The sequence below is a fragment of the Oncorhynchus mykiss genome, chromosome Y, assembly GCF_013265735.2.
Source record: "Oncorhynchus mykiss isolate Arlee chromosome Y, USDA_OmykA_1.1, whole genome shotgun sequence".
NCBI classification, from domain to species: Eukaryota; Metazoa; Chordata; class Actinopteri; order Salmoniformes; family Salmonidae; genus Oncorhynchus; species Oncorhynchus mykiss.
In genome coordinates, this window is record NC_048593.1 from 27768292 (window position 1) to 27791967 (window position 23676).

The following is a 23676-nucleotide window of genomic DNA, read 5'->3' on the forward strand; positions in this document are numbered from 1 at the left end:
CACTTGCCTTTTATTGATGACTACATGGTACAATATAATTGTGACCCCTCTATCTGCATGGCTGTTAATGAGCATAAGGATTAATGATCTGGACGGTGTTCCAGTTTAATACCATAATACAGACTTAGTCTGAATGACAAAATACCTTATGGTTGATAAACTATTACTCATTCAGACATGAAAAGGGGCATTGTCTGACCAGAAGCTACAAGACAGTTGATTTTTCTTTATTGCCCATAGCAACTGCAGAAAACTACAATTTGTGAATTAGGCTTTTTATTGGTCCTGTATGAGCAGAGAAACTCCCCACCCCAGAACATGGTCTGCGCTGTCTCACTACTGGTGTCCACTAGAGGGTCTGTACTAGCTCTCATTTGGTTTTTCGCATACACAATCACTTGTCACATCCTCAAAAGGTCTCATCACTGTTATGCAGATAGTTTCCAACTTTGTCTCACCTCAGGCTAAATGTCAATCGCTGTCTGGCAGACATTGCTGAGACTAGACAGCACTGCTATTCCTTGAAGGCCTGCCACCTCCAGGACCTCCATCACTGATGACAGCTGCATTGTGTCCACTTCCCTGACTGAGGGATGACACCCTTTACTGGATGAAAGTCAGTTCGTAGGTTTGGGATGTCATTGTCTCATTCCCCTACGGGTCAGTATTGACTCTGGCCAGTAAAGGGGCTAGTGTACACATCATCCCTTTGCCCGGCAGCCTTGGTTGTGTTGCATCCATGAGGGGTGATCTCACCCCCCCCCCCCCCCAGAGACCTGGAGACTTCCTGTATCAATTAACCTTAGCAGTTACGCTGTATTAATTAATGGCTGCTCTCCCTAACGGCATCAGACTGTCAGGAAGAGGGTTAGTACTGTTGCATCATCACGTTCAGCTCTACTGCGTGTGGCTATGAATAGTCCTACCATACAAATAGCTATTGGTGATGCTGAGATATACAGTACCAGTCAAAAGTTTGCACACACCTACTCATTCAAGGGTTATTATTTTGACAATTTTCTACATCGTAGAATAGTGAAGACAAAACTATGAAAAAAACACATATGGAGTCATGTAGTAACCAAAAAAGTGTTAAACCAAAATTTGTTTAATATCTTAGATTCTTCAAAGTAGCCACCCTTTGCCATGGCAGCTTTGCGCACTTGGCATTCTCTTAACCGGCTTCACCTGGGATGCTTTTCCAACAGTCTTGAAGGTGTTCCCACATATGCTGGGTACTTGTTGGCTGATTTTCCTTCACTGCGGTCCAACTCATCCAAAACCATCTCAATTGGCTTCAGGTCGGGTGATTGTGGAGGCCAGGCCATCTGATGCATCACTCCATCACTCTCCTTCTTGGTCAAATAGCCCTTACACAGCCTGGAGGTGTGTTGGGTCATTGTCCTGTTGAAAAACAAATGACAGTCCCACTAAGCACAAACTAGATAGAATGGTGTATCGCTGCAGAATGCTGTGGTAGCCATGCTGGTTAAGTGTGACTTGAATTCTAAATCAAATCATATTTTATTATTCACATGCGCCGAAATAAACAGGTGTAGACTTTACAGTGACATGCTTACTTACGAGCCCCTAACCAACAGCGCAGTTTTAAAAAATACGGATAAGAATATGAAAAATAAGTAATATAACAATATATACAGGTGGTTACCGATACAGAGTCAAAGTGCGGGGACACTGGTTAGTTGAGGTAGTATGTACATGTAGGTAGAGGTAATTAAAGTGACTATGCATAGATGACAACAGAGAGTAGCAGTGGTGTGGAGGGGGGGTGGGACAATGTAAATAGTCTGGGTAGTCATTTAACTAGATGTTCAGGAGTCTTATGGCTTGGTGGTCGAAGCTGTTTAGAAGCCTCTTGGACCTAGACTTGGCGCTCTGGTACCGCTTGTCGTGTGGTAGCAGAGAGAACGGTCTATGACTAGGGTGGCTGGAGTCTTGGACAATTTTTAGGGCCTTCCTTTGACATCGCCTGTTATGGAGGTCCTGAATGGCAGGAAGCTTGGCTGGGCCGTTCGCACTACCCTCTGTAGTGCCTTGTGGTCGGAGGCCGAGCAGTTGCCATACCAGGCAGTGATGGTGCAGCTGTCAAAACTTTTGAGGGTCTGAGGACCTATGCCATATTTTTTCAGTCTCCTGAGGGGGAATAGGTTTTATCGTGCCAGCTTCACGACTGTCTTGGTGTGCTTGGACCATGTTAGTTTGTTGGTGATGAGGACGCCAAGGAACTTGAAGCTCTCAACTTGCTCCACAGCAGCCCCGTCGATGAGAATGGGGGCGTGCTCTGTCCTCTTTTTCCTGTAGTCCACAATCATCATTTGTCTTCATCACGTTGAGGGTGAGGTTGTTGTCCTGGCACCACATGGCCAGGTCTCTGACCCCATCCCTATAGGCTGTCTCGTTGTTGTCGGTGATCAGGCCTACCACAGATGTGTCATCGGTGTTGGAGTCTTGCCTGGCTGTGCGGTCATGAGTGATCAGGGAGTACAGGAGGGGGATGAGCACTCACCCCTGAGGGGCCTCTGTGTTGAGGATCAGCGTGGCGGATGTGTTGTTACCTACCCTTACCACCTGGGGGCGGCCCGTCAGGAAGTCCATGATCCAGTTGCAGAGGGAGGTGTTTAGTCCCAGGGTCCTTAGCGTATTGATGAGCTTTGAGGGCACTATGGTGTTGAGCGCAGAGCTGTAGTCAATGAATAGCATTCTCACATAGGTGTTCCTTTTGTCCAGGTGGGAAAGGACAGTATGGAGCGCAATAGAGACTGCATCATCTGTGGATCTGTTGGACGGTATGCAAATTGAATGTGGGTCTAGGGTTTCTGGGATGATGGTGTTGATGTAAGCCATGACCAGCCTTTCAATACACTTCATTGCTACAGACGTGAGTGCTACGGGACGGTCGTCATTAAGGCAGGTTATCTTAGTGTTCTTGGGCACAGGCACTATGGTGATCTGCTTAAAACATGTTGGTATTATAGACTCGGACAGGGAAAGGTTGAAAATGTAAATGAAGACACTTGCTAGTTGGTCAGCGCATGCTCGCAATACACGTCCTGGTAATCAGTCAAGCCCTGCGGCCTTGTGAATGTTGACCTGTCTAAAGGTCTTACTCACTCATCGGCTGCGGAGAGCGTGATCACAGTCTTCCGGTACTGCTGGTGCTCTCATGCATGTTTCAGTGTTATTTGCCTCGAAGCGAGCATAGAAGTTGTTTCGCTTGTGTCACTGGGCAGCTCTCGTCTGTGCTTCCCTTTGTAGCCTGTAATGGTTTGCAGGACCTGCCACATCCGGCGAGCATCAGAGCCGGTTTAGTACGACTCGATCTTAGTCCAGTATTGATGCTTTGCCTGTTTGATGGTTCGTCGGAGGGCATAGTGGGATTTCTTATAAACTTCCAGGTTAAAGTCCCGCTCCTTAAAAGCGGAAGCTCTAGCCTTTAGCTCAGTGTGGATTATGAACGTAATCCATGACTTCTGGTTGGGGTATGTCACTGTGGGAACAATGTCATCGATGCACTTATTGATGAAGCCAATGACAGATGTGGTGTACTCTTCAATGCCGTTGGAGAAATCTCGGGAACATATTCCAGTCTGTGCAAGCAAAACAGTCCTGTAGCTTAGCATCTGCTTCATATGGCCACTTTTTATTGATCTAGTCACTGGTGCTTCCTGCTTTAATTTTTGCAAGTAAGCAGAAATCAGGAGGATGGGATTATGGTCAGATTTGCCAAATGGAGGGCGAGGGAGAGCTTTGTATGCATCTCTGCGTGTGGAGTATAGGTGGTCCAGAGTTCTTTTCCCTCTGGTTGCACATTTAACAAGCTTATAGAAATTTGGTAAAACTGATTTAAGTTTCCCTGCATTAAAGTCCCCGGCTACTAAGAACGCCACCTCTGGGTGAGTGTTTTCTTGTTTGCTTATGGCGGGATACAGCTCATTCAATGCTATCTTACTGCCAGCCTCTGACTTTGGTGGTATGTAAACAGCTACAAAGAATATAGATGGAAATTCTCTCGGTAGGAAGTGTGGTCTGCAGTTTATCATGAGAAACTCTACCTCAGGCGAGCAAAATAGCTCAAGACTTCCTTAGATATCGTGCACCAGCTGTTGTTTACAAAAATACATACAGTGAGGGAAAAAAGTATTGGATCCCCTGCTGATTTTGTATGTTTGCCCACTGACAAAGTAATTATCAGTCTATATCAGTCTATAATTGTAATCTCAGCTCGTTACCTGTATAAAAGACACCTGGGAGCCAGACATCTTTCTGATTGAGAGGGGGTCAAATACTTATTTCCCTCATTAAAATGCAAATCAATTTATAACATTTTTGACATGCGTTTTTCTGGATTTTTTTGTTGTTATTCTGTCTCTCACTGTTCAAATAAACCTACCATTAAAATTATAGACTGATAATTTCTTTGTCAGTGGGCAAACGTACAAAATCAGCAGGGGATCAAATACTTTTTTCCCTCCCTGTAGACCGCCGCCCCTTGTCTTACCAGATGCCGCTGTTCTATCCTGCCGGTACATCATATAACCAGCCAGCTGTATATTGTCGTTCAGCCACGACTCCGTGAAGCATAAGATGTTAAAAAAATGTATGTCCAGTTGGCAGTTTATTCTTCCCAATAACTCGTCCATTTTATTGTCCAAAGATTGCATGTTTGCTAACAGAATTGAGGGAAGTGGGGGTTTATTCAATCGCCTCCGAATACTCAGAAGGCAGCACGCTCTCCGGCCTCTCTTTCTCCACCTTCTCTTCATGCAGATCACTGGGGTCGGGGCCTGTACCCGAGGGAGCCGTATATCTTCCGCCTAAGGCTCGTCAGATTTGTGAAAGAAGAAAAATGATTCTGCTAGTCCGTGGTGAGTAATCGCAGTCCTGAGTTATTTTCGGTCATTAGAGACGGTAGCGTTAACATTATCTACAAAATGAGTAAAAAAAATACATTACAAACAACGCAGATAAACAAACAAAAAAACATAAGAAATCACTGACTGTGTCACCAACAAAGCACACCCACACCATCACACCTCCTCCATGCTTCACGGTGGGAACCATACATGCAGAGATCATCCGTTCACCTACTTTGCATCTCACAAAGAGACGGGGGTTGGAACCAAAAATTGCAAATTTGGACTCATCAGACCAAAGGACATAATTCCACAGGTCTAATGTACATTGCTCGTGTTTCTTGGCCCAAGCAAGTCTCTTCTTATTATTGGTGTCCTTTACAGTGGTTTCTTTGCAGCAAATCGAGCATGAAAGCCTGATTCACACAGTCTCCTCTGAACAGATGAGGTTGAGATGTGTTTCTTACTTGATCTCTGTGAAACATTTATTTGGGCTGCAATTTCTGAGACTGGTAACTCGAATGAACGTGTCCTCTGCAGCAGAGGTACAGTTGAAGTTTACATACACTTATGTTGGAGTCATTCAAACTCGTTTTTCAACCACTCCACAAATTTCTTGTTAACAAATTATAGTTTTGGCAAGTTGGTTAGGACATCTACTTCGTGCATGACACAAGTAATTTTTCCAACAATTGTTTAAAGGCAGATTATTTCACTTATAATTCACTGTATCACAATTCCAGTGGGTCAGAGGTTTACATACATTAAATTGTCTGTTCCTTTAAACAGCTTGGAAAATTACAGAAAATGATGTCATTGACCTCATTTGAGTAAATTGGAGGTGTACCTGTGGATGTATTTCAAGGCCTACCTTCAAACTCAGTGCCTCTTTGCTTGACATCGTGGGAAAATCAAAATAAATCAGCCAAGACCTCAGAAAAAATGGTAGACCTCCACAAGTCTGGTTTCCAAATGCCCGAAGGTACCATGTTCATCTGTACAAACAATAGTACGCAAGCATAAAAACCACGGGACCACACAGCCATCATACCGCTCAGGAAGTAGACACGTTCTGTCTCCTAGAGATGAACGTACTTTGGTGCGAAAAGTGTAAATCAATCCCAGAACAACAATCCCACAACAACAAAGGACCTTGTGAAGATGCTGGAGGAAACAGGTACAAAAGTATCTATATCCACAGTAAAACGAGTCCTATATCAGCATATCCTGAAAGGCCGCTCAGCAAGGAAGAAGCCACTGCTCCAAAACTGCCATAAAAAAAAGCCAGACTACGGTTTGAAACTGCACATGGGGACAAAGATCCTACTTTTTTTGAGAAATGTCCTCTGGTCTGATGGAACAAAAATAGAACTGTTTGGCCATAATGGCCATCGTTATGTTTGGAGGAAAAAGGGTGAGGCTTGCAAGCCGAAGAACACCATCCCAACCATGAAGCACAGGGGTGGCAGCATCATGTTATGGGTGTGCTTTGCTGCAGGAGGGACTTCTGCCTCATGGCATCATGAGGCAGAAAAATGATGTGGATAGAATGAAGCAACATCTCAAGACAACAGTCAGGAAGTTAACTTCTTGCGTATCATTGGGAAGCTACTGTCCCACCTTGCCAACATCCGGGGAAATTGCAATGCATGAAATTGCAGTGCGCAAAAATTGTAATATTAAACATTAATGAAATTACAAGTGTTATACATCAGTTAAAAATTTTACTTCTTGTTAATCCAGCCGCTTTGTCAGATTTCAAAAACGCTTTATGGCGAAAGCACCCCATGTGATTATCTGAGGACAGCGCCCCGCACAAAAAAAAGCATTACAAACATTTTCAACCAATCAGAGGTAACACGAAAGTCAGAAATAGCGATAAAATAAATCACTTACCTTTGAAGTTCTTCATCTGGTTGCAATCACAAGGGTCCAATCTACATAACAAATGGTCCTTTTGTTTGATAAAGTCCTTCTTTATATCCCAAAAAGTCAGTTTCATTGGCGCGCTTGACTAAGTAATCAACCCAGTTCCCTCGTTCAAAATGCATACAAATGAAACCCTTAAATTACCAATAAACTTCTTCCAAACATATCAAACAATGTTCCTAATCAATCCTCAGGTACCCTAATATGTAAATAAATGATAAAATTTAAGATGGAGAATACCGGAGACCATTACCGGAGATAAATAACGAAGTGCACACCCTCTCCGGAACGCGCAACAAACACTACAGCCAAATTGAGAGCCACTTAGAAAAACTACAAATTCTAGCTCATTTTTCAATCAAAAAACAAGCCTGAAACTCTGTTGACCTCTATTGGAAGCCATAGGAACTGCAATCTGGGAGGTCTTCCTTTTATATCCCCATTCCCAGCCATTGTTATCAGTGGTGAGCTGAAAAACAAATTCTGGATGGATTGTCCTCGGGTTTTCACCTGCCATATCGGTTCTGTTATACTCACAGACATTATTGTAACAGTTTTGGAAACTAGAGTATTTTCTATCCAATACGAACAGTTATAGGCATATCCTAGCTTCTGGGCCTTAGTAACAGGCAGTTTACTTTGGGCACCTCATTCATCCAAACTTCTGAATACTGCCCCCTAGCCCGAAGAAGTTAAAGCTTGGTCGCAAATGGGTCTTTCAAATGGACAATGACCCCAAGCAGACTTCCACAGTTGTGGCTAATGGCTTAAGGACAACAAAGTCAAGGTATTGGAGTGGCCATCACAAAGCCCTGACCTCAATCATATAGAACATTTGTGGGCAGAACTGAAAAAGTGTGTGTGAGCAAGGAGGCCTAAAAACCTGACTCAGTTACACCAGCTCTGTCAGGAGGAATTGTGGGAAGCTTGTGGAAGGCTTCCCGAAACGTTGGACCCAAGTTAAAAAATGTTAAGTCAATGCTACCAAATACTAATTGAGTGTATGTAAACTTCTGACCCACTGGGAATGTGATGAAAGAAATATAAGCTGAAATAAATCATTCTCTCTACTATTATTCTGACATTTCACATTCTTAAAATGAAGCGGTGATCCTAACTGACCTAAGAGAGGGAATTTTTTACCAGGATTTAATGTCAGGAATTGTGAAAAACAGAGTTTACATGTATTTGCCTGAGGTGTATGTAAACTTCTGACTTCAGCTGTAACTCTGGGTCTTCCTTCCCTGTCGCGGTCCTCCTGAGAGCCTGTTTAATCATAAGGCTTGATGGTTTTTGCAAAAGCACTTGATGAAACATTCAAAGTTCTTGAAATTCTCTTCTTATTTGAGCTGTTCTTGCCATAATATGGATGTGGTCTTTTACCAAATAGGGCTATCTTCTGTATACCATCCCTACCTTATCACAACACAACTGCTTGGCTCAAACACATTAAGAAGGAAAGAAATTCCACAAATTATAAAGGTACAGTGCCTTGCGAAAGTATTCGGCCCCCTTGAACTTTGCGACCTATTGCCACATTTCAGGCTTCAAACATAAAGATATAAAACTGTATTTTTTTGTGAAGAATCAACAACAAGTGGGACACAATCATGAAGTGGAACGACATTTATTGGATATTTCAAACTTTTTTAACAAATCAAAAACTGAAAAATTGGGCGTGCAAAATTATTCAGCCCCCTTAAGTTAATACTTTGTAGCGCCACCTTTTGCTGCGATTACAGCTGTAAGTCGCTTGGGGTATGTCTCTATCAGTTTTGCACATTGAGAGAATTACATTTTTTCCCATTCCTCCTTGCAAAACAGCTCGAGCTCAGTGAGGTTGGATGGAGAGCATTTGTGAACAGCAGTTTTCAGTTCTTTCCACAGATTCTCGGTTGGATTCAGGTCTGGACTTTGACTTGGCCATTCTAACACCTGGATATGTTTATTTTTGAACCATTCCATTGTAGATTTTGCTTTATGTTTTGGATCATTGTCTTGTTGGAAGACAAATCTCCGTCCCAGTCTCAGGTCTTTTGCAGACTCCATCAGGTTTTCTTCTAGAATGGTCCTGTATTTGGCTCCATCCATCTTCCCATCAATTTTAACCATCTTCCCTGTCCCTGCTGAAGAAAAGCAGGCCCAAACCATGATGCTGCCACCACCATGTTTGACAGTGGGGATGGTGTGTTCAGCTGTGTTGCTTTTACGCCAAACATAACGTTTTGCATTGTTGCCAATTTTGGTTTCATCTGACCAGAGCACCTTCTTCCACATGTTTGGTGTGTCTCCCAGGTGGCTTGTGGCAAACTTTAAACAACACTTTTTATGGATATCTTTAAGAAATGGCTTTCTTCTTGCCACTCTTCCATAAAGGCCAGATTTGTGCAATATACGACTGATTGTTGTCCTATAGACAGAGTCTCCCACCTCAGCTGTAGATCTCTGCAGTTCATCCAGAGTGATCATGGGCCTCTTGGCTGCATCTCTGATCAGTCTTCTCCTTGTAAGAGGTGAAAGTTTAGAGGGACGGCCAGGTCTTGGTAGATTTGCAGTGGTCTGATACTCCTTCCATTTCAATATCATCGCTTGCACAGTGCTCCTTGGGATGTTTAAAGCTTGGGAAATCTTTTTGTATCCAAATCCGGCTTTAAACTTCTTCACAACAGTATCTCGGACCTGCCTGGTGTGTTCCTTGTTCTTCATGATGCTCTCTGCGCTTTTAACGGACCTCTGAGACTATCACAGTGCAGGTGCATTTATACGGAGACTTGATTACACACAGGTGGATTGTATTTATCATCATTAGTCATTTAGGTCAACATTGGATCATTCAGAGATCCTCACTGAACTTCTGGAGAGAGTTTGCTGCACTGAAAGTAAAGGGGCTGAATAATTTTGCACGCCCAATTTTTCAGTTTTTGATTTGTTAAAAAAGTTTGAAATATCCAATAAATGTCGTTCCACTTCATGATTGTGTCCCACTTGTTGTTGATTCTTCACAAAAAAATACAGTTTTATATCTTTATGTTTGAAGCCTGAAATGTGGCAAAAGGTCGCAAAGTTCAAGGGGCCCGAATACTTTCGCAAGGCACTGTACACCTGTTAATTGAAATGCATTCCAGGTTACTAACTTTCACCTTTATTTAACTAGGCAAGTCAGTTAAGAACAAATTCTTATTTACAATGACAGCCTACCCCAGCAACGCTGGGCCAATTGTGCACCGTCCTATGGGACTCCCAATCATGGCAGGATGTGATGCTGCCTGGATTTGAACCATGTACTGTAGTGACTCCTCTTGCACTGAGATGCAAGTGCCTTACACCACTGTGCCAATTGGGAGCCCAAAGAGAATAGTTGAGAGAATGTTGCTGTCAGAGTGTGCAAAGTTGTCATCAAGTCAAAGGGTGTCTACTATAAAATATATTTTGATTTGTTTAACACTTTTTTGGTAACTACATGATTCCATATTTATTATTTCATAGTTTTTATGTCTTTACTATTATTCTTCAATGTAGAAAATAGTAAAAATAAAGAAAGACCCTGGATTGAATAGGTGTGCCCAAACCTTTGACTGGTACTGTATGTTATAATTTTGTTTGGATCACATTCATAATGGACACCACACTCAGACCTATCCATCTCCCTCAGGTCAGCTGAATGTGAGTCAGCAGCACTCAGGGAGAGGGACTTTGATGGAGAGAGTCTTTTTATGGTCTCTGTGGATCTCCTCACCCCCTGTAAGTGCCTTAGATCTGTCGAATAGGCAAAATCTGCCCTGGTCAATGTGTTGTGTCCAAGAGAGCGTTAGTGATATGGATCTTTATGGTGCAGTTCAGTTTGCATTGAAGTTGAGTGTAATGACCATGTTGTGCAGATATTACATTGTATATGTAAACAACACAGTAGCTATGGAGACCAATAGAACGACACAGGAAAATAAAGAGAGTGATTCAAAGCAAAAACAAGATAATACTTTTTTGTCATTAGGTTTTAGTTAGTTGTTTACATATTTATCAAATACAAAGTATAATACATCGGGAGGCATCCTGTTATCATCCATCTGTTGCACTGCCTCAAACATTCCCAGATGTCTCATAGGACTCAGGTCGAGTATGCCACCCTCATGCCCGTCCCAGTGAATGGGTATAGCCTGACATGAATGAAACAGCTTCCTCTTACTGGTTTGCTTCTTGCCCCACTGGCACATGTTATTCTTCTAAAATAGCCCTTGAGCTGTGTATTGACCATTCAATTAAATATATATATTTATATATACAGTGGGGGGAACAAGTATTTGATACACTGCCGATTTTGCCGATATTCCTACATACAAAGCTTGTAGAGGTCTGTAATTTTTTATCATAGGTACACTTCAACTGTGAGAGACGGAATCTAAAACAAAAATCCAGAAAATCACATTGTATGATTTTTAAGTAATTAATTTGCATTTTATTGCATGACATAATTATTTGATACATCAGAAAAGCAGAACTTAATATTTGGTACAGAAACCTTGGTTTGCAATTACAGAGACCATAAGTTTCCTGTAGTTCTTGACCAGGTTTGCACACACTGCAGCAGGGATTTTGGCCCACTCCTCCATACAGACCTTCTCTAGATCCTTCAGGTTTTGGGGCTGTCGCTGGGCAATACAGACTTTCAGCTCCCTCCAAAGATTTTCTATTGGGTTCAGGTCTGGAGACTGGCTAGGCCACTCCAGGACCTTGAGATGCTTCTTACGGAGCCACTCCTTAGTTGCCCTGGCTGTGTGTTTCGGGTCGTTGTCATGCTGGAAAACTCAGCCACGACCCATCTTCAATGCTCTTACTGAGGGAAGGAGGTTGTTGGCCAAGATCTCGCGATACATGGCCCCATCCATCCTCCCCTCAATACGGTGCAGTCGTCCTGTCCCCTTTGCAGAAAAGCATCCCAAAGAATGATGTTTCCACCTCCATGCATCACAGTTGGGATGGTGTTCTTGGGGTTGTACTTATCCTTCTTCTTCCTCCAAACACGGCGAGTGGAGTTTAGACCAAAAAGCTCTATTTTTGTCTCATCAGACCACATGACCTTCTCCCATTCCTCCTCTGGATCATCCAGATGGTCATTGGCAAACTTCAGACGGGTCTGGACATGCGCTGGCTTGAGCAGGGGGACCTTGCGTGCGCTGCAGGATTTTAATCCATGACGGCGTAGTGTGTTACTGTAACGATTCTCCTCTTGTGAAGTAGAGGCGGACCAAAGCGCAGCGTGGTGGTTGTTCATTGTATTTATTGACGACACTATACATGAACAAACTAACGGAAAAAAACAAGAAACGTGAGAACTCAAAACAGCCCTGTCTGGTGCAAACACAAAAACAGGAACAATCACCCACAAACACACAGTGAAACCCAGGCTACCTAAATATGGTTCCCAATCAGAGACAATGACGAACACCTGCCTCTGATTGAGAACCATATCAGGCCGAACATAGAACTAGACCAAAACATAGAAAAACAAACATAGACTGCCCACCCAACTCACGCCCTGACCATACTAAATAAATACAAAAACAAAGGAAATAGAGGTCAGAACGTGACAGTTACTAATGATTTTCTTTGAGACTGTGGTCCCAGCTCTCTTCAGGTCATTGACCAGGTCCTGCCGTGTAGTTCTGGGCTGATCCCTCACCTTCCTTGTGATCATTGATGCCCCACGAGGTGAGATCTTGCATGGAGCCCCAGACCGAGGGTGATTGACCGTCATCTTGAACTTCTTCCATTTTCTAATAATTGCACCAACAGTTGTTGCCTTCTCACCAAGCTGCTTGCCTATTGTCCTGTAGCCCATCCCAGCCTTGTGCAGGTCTACAATTTTATCCCTGATGTCCTTACACAGCTCTCTGGTCTTGGCCATTGTGGAGAGGTTGGAGTCTGTTTGATTGAGTGTGTGGACAGATGTCTTTTATACAGGTAATGAGTTCAAACAGGTGCAGTTAATACAGGTAATGAGTGGAGAACAGGAGGGCTTCTTAAAGAAAAACTAACAGGTCTGTGAGAGACGGAATTCTTACTGGTTGGTCGGTGATCAAATACTGATGTCATGCAATAAAATGCAAATTAATTACTTAAAAATCATACAATGTCATTCTCTGGATTTTTGTTTTAGATTCCGTCTCTCACAGTTGAAGTGTACCTATGATAAAAATTACAGACCTCTACATGCTTTGTAAGTAGGAAAACCTGCAAAATCGGCAGTGTATCAAATACTTGTTCTCCCCACTGTATATGTATTGCTAGTGTTCCGGGTCTATCCTGTTTAAGAAGGTATGGGTTATCTAGTTTTGGATGCCCAGACAAAACTAAACACTACCCCAATAGAACAGAAAGCAGTCGATCCTACAAAATCTCACTTGTAGATATCTGGTTTTATAGTTTCCCATCTTATTTAAATGTAACCACTGCATTACCCCTAATTGAGTTTTAGAGTGATAATAAATTGGAATTGAAGCCTGTACGTGTACCTACATTCATTGGCTTTCTAGGATCAGTGTTGCCTATGTCCGCCAATACAAAAATCCTTCTTACTAGCAGGCCAGAGAGGAAACAATTAGATTTATTTCAAGATGGAAAAGGAGAGGATGATTAGATTGATTCCATGCAACAACAAATGTTTATATCTTCTCAAAATATTAGTGTATTCTCACTCTCTCCATTTCCCATCAATTTTCTCAGCAGACTGGTCAGCTTTTAGATGCAAGGGCACAGAGCTGGTAGTGTAATTAGTGGTGAATGAACAGATGGGACGTGGGAGGAAGAAATGTTCCAATCTGTGCTGCGTCAGTCAGTCAATATGTCCATTTGGAATTATGGGGCTGGCTCAGTGTCGCATGTATGTGTCGCATACATCGCCACAGGTCATAAGCTACCACCCCATGACTTATCGGACACAAGGGCCCATGCAGCATACGTTCTGTATGGCCAGATCATATCAGGGTAGGAAACTACAGAGTTTTTGTTTCATCTTCAGACTCACTTTGGCTATGTTCTGGAAGGACAGTAATAAATCACTCAATTCACTTTGTTCACCGGTCAGTCACCTTGGTGCAGTTTCTTAGATATCAGTCAGTAAGCTTTTGGGCAAGTCAGATTGTGTAATGTCCAGAGGGCCCCACCCTGTCCCTGTCACACTAGAGCGGTGACACGGCCCATCTTTGCTGCTTCCTCAGAAGCCCACGGCTGCAGGTTCTGCAGTGCGAACAGGGAGGAGTTGTGGATGCAGAGTGGATCGGATGGAACTGAGTCGCTCAGGGACTTCTGAAAGGCATCATGCTGCAGCTGGATAATCAGCCGATTGGCCTGCTGACGCTCCGCTTCCCTCTCCTCGGCCGTCTGTCGCCTGGCAACGAAGACAGGGCGGGTAGGTAGAGGATAGGGACAGACGCAGACAGGACACTTATTAAGATTCACTGTTAGAGCGCTTGGCTATACAGAGAGAAAATGTGAGGCTCCCAGAGACATCAGAATAGGGACACTGATGACAACCACCTGTCAGCAACTATCACATGGTTGGTACAGTACAGCAGGAGAGACACCACACTGGCATGAGCCATAATGACACATGGGAGAAACCAGAGAGGACACTAACCAATGTTGCCAAACAAAACCAGATTGCACATGATTGCACTCAAGATGGAGCCACTCTTGCAGACAATCTTGCAGATAATATTTGTAACAGAACTTTTCAGTTAATATTTTATACTTTGTGGAAAGCACTATCAAAAATGTTACATATTGGTGTTATCCTTATTTTTAGGTAAATTTGCAAACATCAAATTGGTTGGTCTAATTTATAATTTGTTGTTTGACCTTTGACACGTTCCAACAGCAACCTGGTGTCAGTAAAGTAGCTGGACTAGGCTAGAGTATCATCGCATTAATAATCACTTGTTTCCAAAAATATAAGAATGGTTGGTGTTTTTCAGTACAATAAATCTAGCGGCAAATTGTTTCATAATACGCCTACAGCGTAAATGCTAGGTTAGGATATGTTAAACTACGTTTCATAATGATATTACCATAAAATAGGCTAGTTATACTTGTTGGCTATATAACCTATGGTTTTCTTTGTCGAATAGAAATAATAATGCAGATACAGTGGCAAGAAAAAGTATGTGAACCCTTTGGAAATACCTGGATTTCTGCATAAATTGGTCATAACATTTGTCTGATCTTCATCTAGGTCACAACAATAGACAAACACAGTCTGCTTAAACTAATAACACACAGGCAAGTATACATTTTCATGTCTTTATTGAACACACAGTGTAAACATTCACAGTGCAGGGTGGGAAAAGTATATGAACCCTTGAATTGAATAACTGGTTGACCTTCCTTCGGCAGCAAAAACCTCAACTAAGCGTTTTCTATAGTTGCGGATCAGACCTGCACAACGGTCAGGAGGAATTTTGGACCATTCCACTTTACAAAACTGTTTCAGTTCAGCAATATTCTTGGGATGTCTGGTGTGAACTGCTTTCTTGAGGTCATGCCACAGCATTTCAATCGGGTTGAGGTCAGGACTGTGACTAGGCCACTCCAGAAGGCGTATTTTGTATGTCCTCCCATGAACACCATTCTTGTTCTACGCATCATAGACTCGTCAACAGAGATGTTAGCATGTTACCAGAGATTTCTGTAAGACTTTAGCTGACACTCTAGGATTCTTCTTAACTTCACTAGGGTAGGGTGCACTATTTTCACTTCCGGATGAAAAGCGTGCCCAAAGTAAACTGCCTGCTACTCAAGCCCAGAAGTTAGGATGTGCATCTAATATAGAAAACACTCTAAAGTTTCCAAAACTGTTAAAATAATGTCTGTGAGTATAACAGAACTGATATGTCAGGCAAAAAAAGTCCATCCAAGAAGTGGGATTTATTTTTATTTTTGTAGTTTTCTATTGAATGCCATTACAGTATCCATTGACTTAGAACTCAAATTGCACTTCCTATAGCTTCCACTATGTTCTGACCTTAGTTCCTTTGTTTTGTCTTTGTTTATATGGTCAGGGCGTGAGCTGGGGTGGGCAGTCTGTTTGTTTTTCCATGTTTGGTTTCTGTGTTCGGCCTAGTATGGTTCTCAATCAGAGGCAAGTGTCGTTAGTTGTCTCTGATTAGGGTGGCAGGGTAGCCTAGTGTTAGAGTGTTGGACTAGTAACCGAAAGGTTGCAAGTTCAAATCCCTGAGCTGACAAGGTACAAATCTGTCGTTCTGCCCCTGAACAAGCAGTTAACCCACTGTTCCTAGGCCGTCATTGAAAATAAGAATTTGTTCTTAACTGACTTAAAAAGAAAATACTTAGGTAGCTTTTTTTCCACCTGTTTCGTGAGTGTTTGTTTTCCGTGTGTGTGTTTTTTGCCACACGGGACTGTTTTGGTTTCGTTCGTTTCACATTTATTGTTTTGTAGTGTTCAGTTTATGTCTTTAAATAAACGTTATGGACACTTACCAAGCTGCGCATTTGTCCTCCGATCCTTCTCGCTACTCCTCCTCAGAAGAGGAAGAGGAATGCGGTTACACCATTAGCATTGATAAACAGTTATCTAGGGCCTTAGCACACCTCTATAACGGGTATTAGAAATCTAAGTTACTGGTGATATTGCAGTTTTATTCAAACTATAATTCTCAAAATTGGAAACTGACATTAGAAAGTGGTACCTGATGTTGTGTTAGCCACTTACAGAGAGTAAACCCAGACTAGATCGTCCTCTTTCTCCAGAGAAACCACTCAGAAAACAACTCATCCTCATCTCTCTTCCTCCCCTCTCCTTCTCCAGCTCAGTGTCTCACCTCCACTTGGTCCTGCGGTTCTGGAACCAGGTCTTGACCTGTGCGTCGGTCATCTTGAGGGTCTTGGCGAGAGCAGCCCGCTCAGCGCTGGCTAGGTACTTCTGTCTGTGGAAGCGTTTCTCCAGCTCACAGATCTGCACCCGGGAGAACGATGTCCGCGGCTTCTTCCTCTTCGGAGGGGTGCGGTTCTGGTAGGGGTGACCGATTCGCCGGGCCACTGTGAATGGTGTCAGTGCAGCTATGTGTGTGTAGGTGTGTGAGGAAGGGACATTGAACAAACAAAGAGAGCAGGTCATGCACAGGTTAACAGGATCTTGTGTTGTGTTCAGTTTGTTGAAGGACATTACATTCCGCATTGCAATATCTACATGTGATCTAAAATCAAAATAAATTCACAGCTCATTGGTTTGACCTACCAATATACCCCCCTCCTCTCTGTCATAGAGCTGGAATGTTTGAGTGTTTTATGGGTCTTTAGAGGCCTATTTTTCCCCATTGGATAATGCTATTCTAATTCTAATCCAAACAAAATCCATGTTCAACATATTTTTAAGTATTATCTATTTTTTTTCAAACAAAATGATAAATTCTGTCTAAGTCCATGGTTAGTTAAATACAAGTCAAAATCCAGATCTTTCATTTCCTCTAATACAATGGGTTTTTATAGTAGTTTATAGTAGCAGACAGATTGCTGTAGCAGTGGCGTAATATTCTGAATATTTATAGGCCTATACATTGACAGTTAATTATGCTGAGGATGTCGATGAAAAGAGGTGAATGTTTTCACAATTCATTTCTGGTGTGGAGAGCTTCTTGCTTTTGTCACAAAATGCGGACAAAGAATCATATATAACCCCCCTGCAATATTAATGACACTTTACATCGTCATAGTTCCCGCCCAGAAGTCGACAAAGGTGCTGAAAAATATTACAGCCCACCCACTGGAACACACAGAATGGGAAACATTTACGTTTCAGATGAAGAGGTTCTCCTCTTTTTATTTTTTGGAGTGTCCCGATTATGTTATTACAACTTGACAATAAAATAACGGATAAGGCAAACAGTAGGCTACCATATTGGCCAATTATGTGTTTAGAATGAATTTATGTTGAAAATAATAAGTAGTTGTAACTTAATAAGAATCATCTACTCTCAGTTACTCTAGATGTTCCATGTAAACATTTAGTTAAAAAAAATATAAACAGAAATCCAAAAAGCAAATTTATTAATTCATTAATAAATGCACATTGTGTTAGTCTATACCCCATTATATAATAATAATAATACACGTATAATTGTAATATTTCCTATTTAGCAAAACACGCACACTAATAACGGGGACTATGAAGAAACACACACACAGGCACAGACAGTCGCATACACACGCTAACACACGCACTCTACACACAGATTTTGTATTGTAGATATGTGATAGTAGAGCAGTGGCCTGAGGGAACACGCTTAATGTGTTATGAAAAGTGTTATGAAATGTAATGTCATGTAATATTTTAAATTGTATATTACTGCCTTAATGTTGCTGCACCCCAGAAAGAGTAGCTGCTGGAGCTAATGGTGATCCTTAATGAATACAAATACACGCACGCACGCACACACAGACACACACAGACACACACACACACAAAACTGTTCCTTCAGTAATTAGGTTTAGTTGCGGTGTAGCTAATAGCCAATATAAAGATGTCTGAAACACTTGTGCAATGTATCGTAGCAATTTCGATAAAAGCGCATCCCTCCTATAGATTTAATCAATCGAAATAGAAGCGAAATAATTATTGTTCAATGCGAGTCTACAATGTGTGTTTATTTCTTAGAATTACACTGGTTGCAATTTGATATTTGTGATCAGTTGATATTTGCTTGTTACATTTTGTGGTAAACCTGTAAGAAAGTTGTGTCTTATGTGTTTAGCATAGTTTAATGGTGCAAATTGCAAGTATTGTAACTTGTGCCAAATGTACCGCTTGTAGAGGTACAGCCCTAATTCGGCGAGTATTTCTACAGGCCTACTCCACATTTAAAAGTATTTTTATTGTTTTATGTCAAATCAAATCAAATTGTATTCGTCACATGCGCCGAATACAACAGGTGTAGTAGACCTTACAGTGAAATGCTTACCTACAAGCCCTTAACCAGCAATGCAGTTTTAAGAAAAATAAGGGTTAATTAAAAAATAGATAAGTAAAAAATAAACGTAACAAATACTTACAGAGCAGCAGTAAAATAACAATAGTGAGGCTACATACAGGGGGTACCGGTACAGAGTCAATGTGCCGGTTAGTCGAGGTAATTGAGGTAATATATACATGTAGGTGGAGGCTTTATCCTTTGAGTTAAACTTTACTTTGAAATATTACATAATATGATGAATAATTAAATGTTTAATTATTTCTATCTGTTTTTCATCAAATATTTGTTTTTATGATGCTATTGTTGATTTTATTTCTGTGAACATGTAGCCCAGGCCTACATATTTTCCCTCAAAATAGAGGTTTCAGAATTAGACTAAAATGCAAGTTCATCTGGTGAACTGATTAGACGAGTCCGGTATACTTTATTTGTGGCACAGTTCCATTCCGTTTCAACTCCATGGGTGAAATTAAAATTAATCTTTGAAAAAGAATAGGCTAGCATACGAAAACCCTGAATTTGCCGATTTAAAATGGAAATGACCACATCCTGGTCAATAGGCCGACCTACTGACCTATGTCCCAACTAGCCAATGTGCTTTTATGACCGTTTTCCCAGACATTAAGCCTAGCTACTCCTGGAGTAAGATACACTTTGAATGGAGATAGTTTACCTGCGAATCTTTCCTTTGCGAATCTTTGGCTGCTCTCCATCCAGGGGAAGCTGATGCTCCCTAGCCCTGGTACCGCGCTGGCTATAGAAGGAGGCACTGCGGCGGCCAGCGGCCTGTGCGCCGGGACGCGTATCACCCCTCCTGGGGTGAAAGTCAAGTTCACTCCGTATGCACTTGATTCCTCGTATGATGATGCAAGGCCATGAAAAGAACCGGAAAGCGAAGTGAAGGGCGCTGCACTGGCTCCAGTTGGACTATCGAGGTGGTAACCTCCTCCACTTGTGGAGTTGCCAGTATCCGAACCACTCCGGGATGTATTCTGTGATTCTTCCTGGTCGGTACCACTAAGAATCTGGTCAATGCCGAAACTAATAGGTTCATGCTGGGCATGTTGTGGGGGCTGATTTACGCCACTGGGGCTTGTGCTTGGCGCCCGTTCCATTCTCGCTCCCAGAACCTTTCCAGACCCTTTATGCAGTCCTCGGTCAGAGCCGATGATGCAAAGGGAACGACGTGTACAAGTAAAAAATTGCTTATGTTGGGTTAAGCATCTAGCTCTTTCCCTTTTAAAGCTCGTTTTGGATTATGCTTTCTATGGCCTTCTTTGGCAGCGAGTTTTCCACCATCCTTCGCGGCTCTGAAGGGTCCGTCCATCTGAAATTTGAAGAAGTTTTAAACGTCGATTTTGCTGTGCAGGGCAATCGCTGCTTGGGACAATTGTCCTCTGCCCACACCCCCGCCGCAATAATGTTTCCTCTTTCCCTCTTCCTATTGGTTGGATGAGCTTTTCCGCCACATCATTGGTTGAACTATTAACTTTAATTTTCTCAATTTATTTTCTCAATTTGCGATCTAAGAGAACATTCCCAAGTGACATACTTTCTTAAAAGGGGGCACATTGTAGCGGATTCATTAATATCTTTATTGTCTGTATAGTCGACTCTCAATGATGCGTTGTTATAGTGTATCATAAACACGGTTTATAAAAGGAGATTTAATGACACTGCATCATGATTATGCATGCATTCCTAATTAGACTAGTTCTACATGAGTGGTTTATCCAAATTCTGATTTGTATAATTTGAGTTTCTACTTTAAAAGTTCATAGCCTATTTTGTGTTTTGATAGGTTATGGGTTCATTTTACAAACGTTATGCATTTGCTTTGGATCGAAAATAAGGTAGGACTATTAATTACAATTAAGTGGAAGCCTACACAAAATGACAATAACAAAACGCTTTCATGCCAGCAAACATATAAAGGAAGCATCATATTGGCATCGTCCCACACACAAAAATGGTGGTGGTGGCATGGTGACGATGGTCAATTCCGAATGGTCAATTCCGAATGGTCAATGCAAGCAAAATAAGAATGCGGGCTTATGCTTAATTGAGAAGCATCGATACAGAGGCAACTGAGGGCTGCAGAATTTATTATCACTCGCCACTAGTCGTGGATTGGACACAACATAGGCTAAATTAACTTATTTACAGACCTTGCGCTTTGGCTTTTCACTGGGGCAGCGGTTATCTTGATAATTGTTTATTTATTTAACTAGGCAAGTCAGTTAATTTAAGAACAAACCATAATTTACAATGACGGCCTATCGAGGAACAGTGCGTTAACTGCCTTGTTCAGGGGCAGAACGAAAGATGTTTACCTTGTCAGCTCGGGGATTCGATCAGATTCATATATCAACAGAGAATTTGAGCTTTGAGCTCGCAAGTCGAATTTGGGCAATGTACGCATCGGTTATAGTCGTTGATAGGCTGCTGATGAAGTTTAAATTCCACTCCAACGAAGCGGCTTGTCGTTTCAATGCTAAATATTAGGCTACGCATGAAGAAAGCATATGATAGCCTATAACTTGTATTAACCCTGATATGTACAAAGTAATAGGCACGTAGACTATGGCTTTGTGCGTAAAAGCCATGGCTTCTTTTAGTTTGAAAATAACTAGACTATTAAAAATCACATGCATCGCAACCGTTTATTATGCCAATGTTTTAGGTTAGGCTATATGCTAGAATTAGGCCTGGTGTTTGGTCTATTTAATTCATATAACCATATTGCAATGTATCCTAATGATTCCTTCGTAATGCGAATTCATTTTAAATGAAGCTCATGTTTGTTTAGTTTTTTAAGATTTCGTGGCTTTACTTTGTGCGTCTGGTCAAGAGTGGCAGTGGGACACTTTATTTCCACTCCACGCGCCAACTGAATGGGGAGCACAGGACACCGGATCTGCTGACATAGGCTCTAAGTGGCTCCTTGTAATCTGCCGAGTAAAAGCGATTATGCTCCTTGGGCCTGGCCGCGGCGATTATGCTCCTTGGGCCTGGCCGCAGCGTTTGATTAGCTTCAGGGGATTGGAGCTGGCCGAGGAAAAATCAGTTTACTTTGAAGTAGTTGATATTTTAAAGATTATTAGTAAATGCTGATGTCAACCCGTGGCGTTTAGTGGTTGACATGGATAACCCTTCATGGCCAGTCCAGAGCCCTCCCTGACCCTTGCTTTATATGCATATTTTAAGAATTTCCATTTATTGTTTCCAATGCATATTGCATAAACCTCCAATTTTAGTTGAATATATTATGTATAGCGATTTACGGGAGCATTTAGGATTTAAGTGTCTTGCTCAAGGGCACCAACATACATTTCACCTAGTCGGTTCCTTCTATGTAGGGCCTTGGAATAAATAGGGGGAACATCTGAAGGAAGAGGGAAAAGCATGCCACATTCTATGTAGGAGGGAAAAGCATGCCACATTCTATATAGGAGGGAAAAGCATGCCACATTCTATGTAGGAGGGAAAAGCATGCCACATTCTATATAGGAGGGAAAAGCATGCCACATTCTATGTAGGAGGGGAAAGCATGCCACATTCTATATACTAGGGGAAAGCATGCCACATTCTATATACAAGGGCAAAGCATGCCACATTCTATGTAGGAGGGAAAAGCATGCCACATTCTATGTAGGAGAGAAAAGCATGCCACATTCTGTATATGAGGGGAAAGCATGCCACATTCTATATACGAGGGGAAAGCATGCCACATTCTGTATACGAGGGGAAAGCATGCCACATTCTATATACTAGGGGAAAGCATGCCACATTCTATATACGAGGGGAAAGCATGCCACATTCTATATACGAGGGTAGAGCATGCCACATTCTATATAGGAGGGGAAAGCATGCCACATTCTATATAGGAGGGGAAAGCATGCCACATTCTATATACTAGGGGAAAGCATGCCACATTCTATATACTAGGGGAAAGCATGCCACATTCTATATACTAGGGGAAAGCATGCCACATTCTATATACTAGGGGAAAGCATGCCACATTCTATATACGAGGGTAGAGCATGCCACATTCTATATAGGAGGGGAAAGCATGCCACATTCTATATAGGAGGGGAAAGCATGCCACATTCTATATACGAGGGTAGAGCATGCCACATTCTATATACGAGGGGAAAGCATGCCACATTCTATATACGAGGGGAAAGCATGCCACATTCTATATACGAGGGGAAAGCATGCCACATTCTATATAGGAGGGGAAAACATGCCACATTCTCTATACTCGGCCGTTAACCTCAAATCCCTCAGTAAACTGTACTATTTGACAATTTGACTGCACACAGCAGAAGACACACAGGACGCACAATGTAAACTAAATGAAAAGCTGCTCCATTAAAGGCCATAAAATAATATGGTAGAGAACAACAAGAAAACCCAAGTCAACCGAAACCTAAGAAAGGGCATTCAACTTTAGAGTTTTATATACAAACGTAGTTAATATTTCATAAGAGGAGACAAGAGTGCCGCAGAAAAATAGCGAGAGACGGTAAACTTTCATTAAGCAGGTTATTTCGCTGGGAGGGAATTTCGGCTCTTTTTTCGTCCATTCCTTTTATTGCATTCATACTGATATCTCTCTCACTCCAACCCCACCTCATTCAACCCATTTCCCGCGCTCCGTCTCCCTCGTTCTGTGCTTTTTAAAACGTAATAAAAACATACTAGATCCTTTCTAAATGCACTATTACTTATCATAGCCTTTTCATATTGTACCATCACAGGCGTTTTAGAGGCGCTATAAAAGCGCATCATTTATTATTCAAAAGCAGCGTAGTCTTTCTGCATACTTGTCTGCTGCGCTTTAGCTGCACGACCTGCCAGACTTCCCATTACCCATGCTTGGAGAAAAT

At 42.0% G+C, this 23676-nt stretch overlaps 1 protein-coding gene across 1 annotated transcript; it reads right to left on the bottom strand.

Annotated features, from left to right (window-relative positions):
- Window positions 1-12988: 12988 nt before the first annotated feature.
- Window positions 12989-20162, bottom strand: tlx3b (T cell leukemia homeobox 3b). The gene is made up of 3 exons (XM_021591137.2): window positions 19458-20162; window positions 16637-16874; window positions 12989-14187 (listed from the first exon to the last, which is right to left on the bottom strand). Exons 1-3 carry the CDS (start codon window positions 19897-19899, stop codon window positions 13974-13976), a joined length of 894 nt encoding a protein of 297 aa, XP_021446812.2. The 5' UTR covers window positions 19900-20162; the 3' UTR covers window positions 12989-13973.
- Window positions 20163-23676: the final 3514 nt, after the last annotated feature.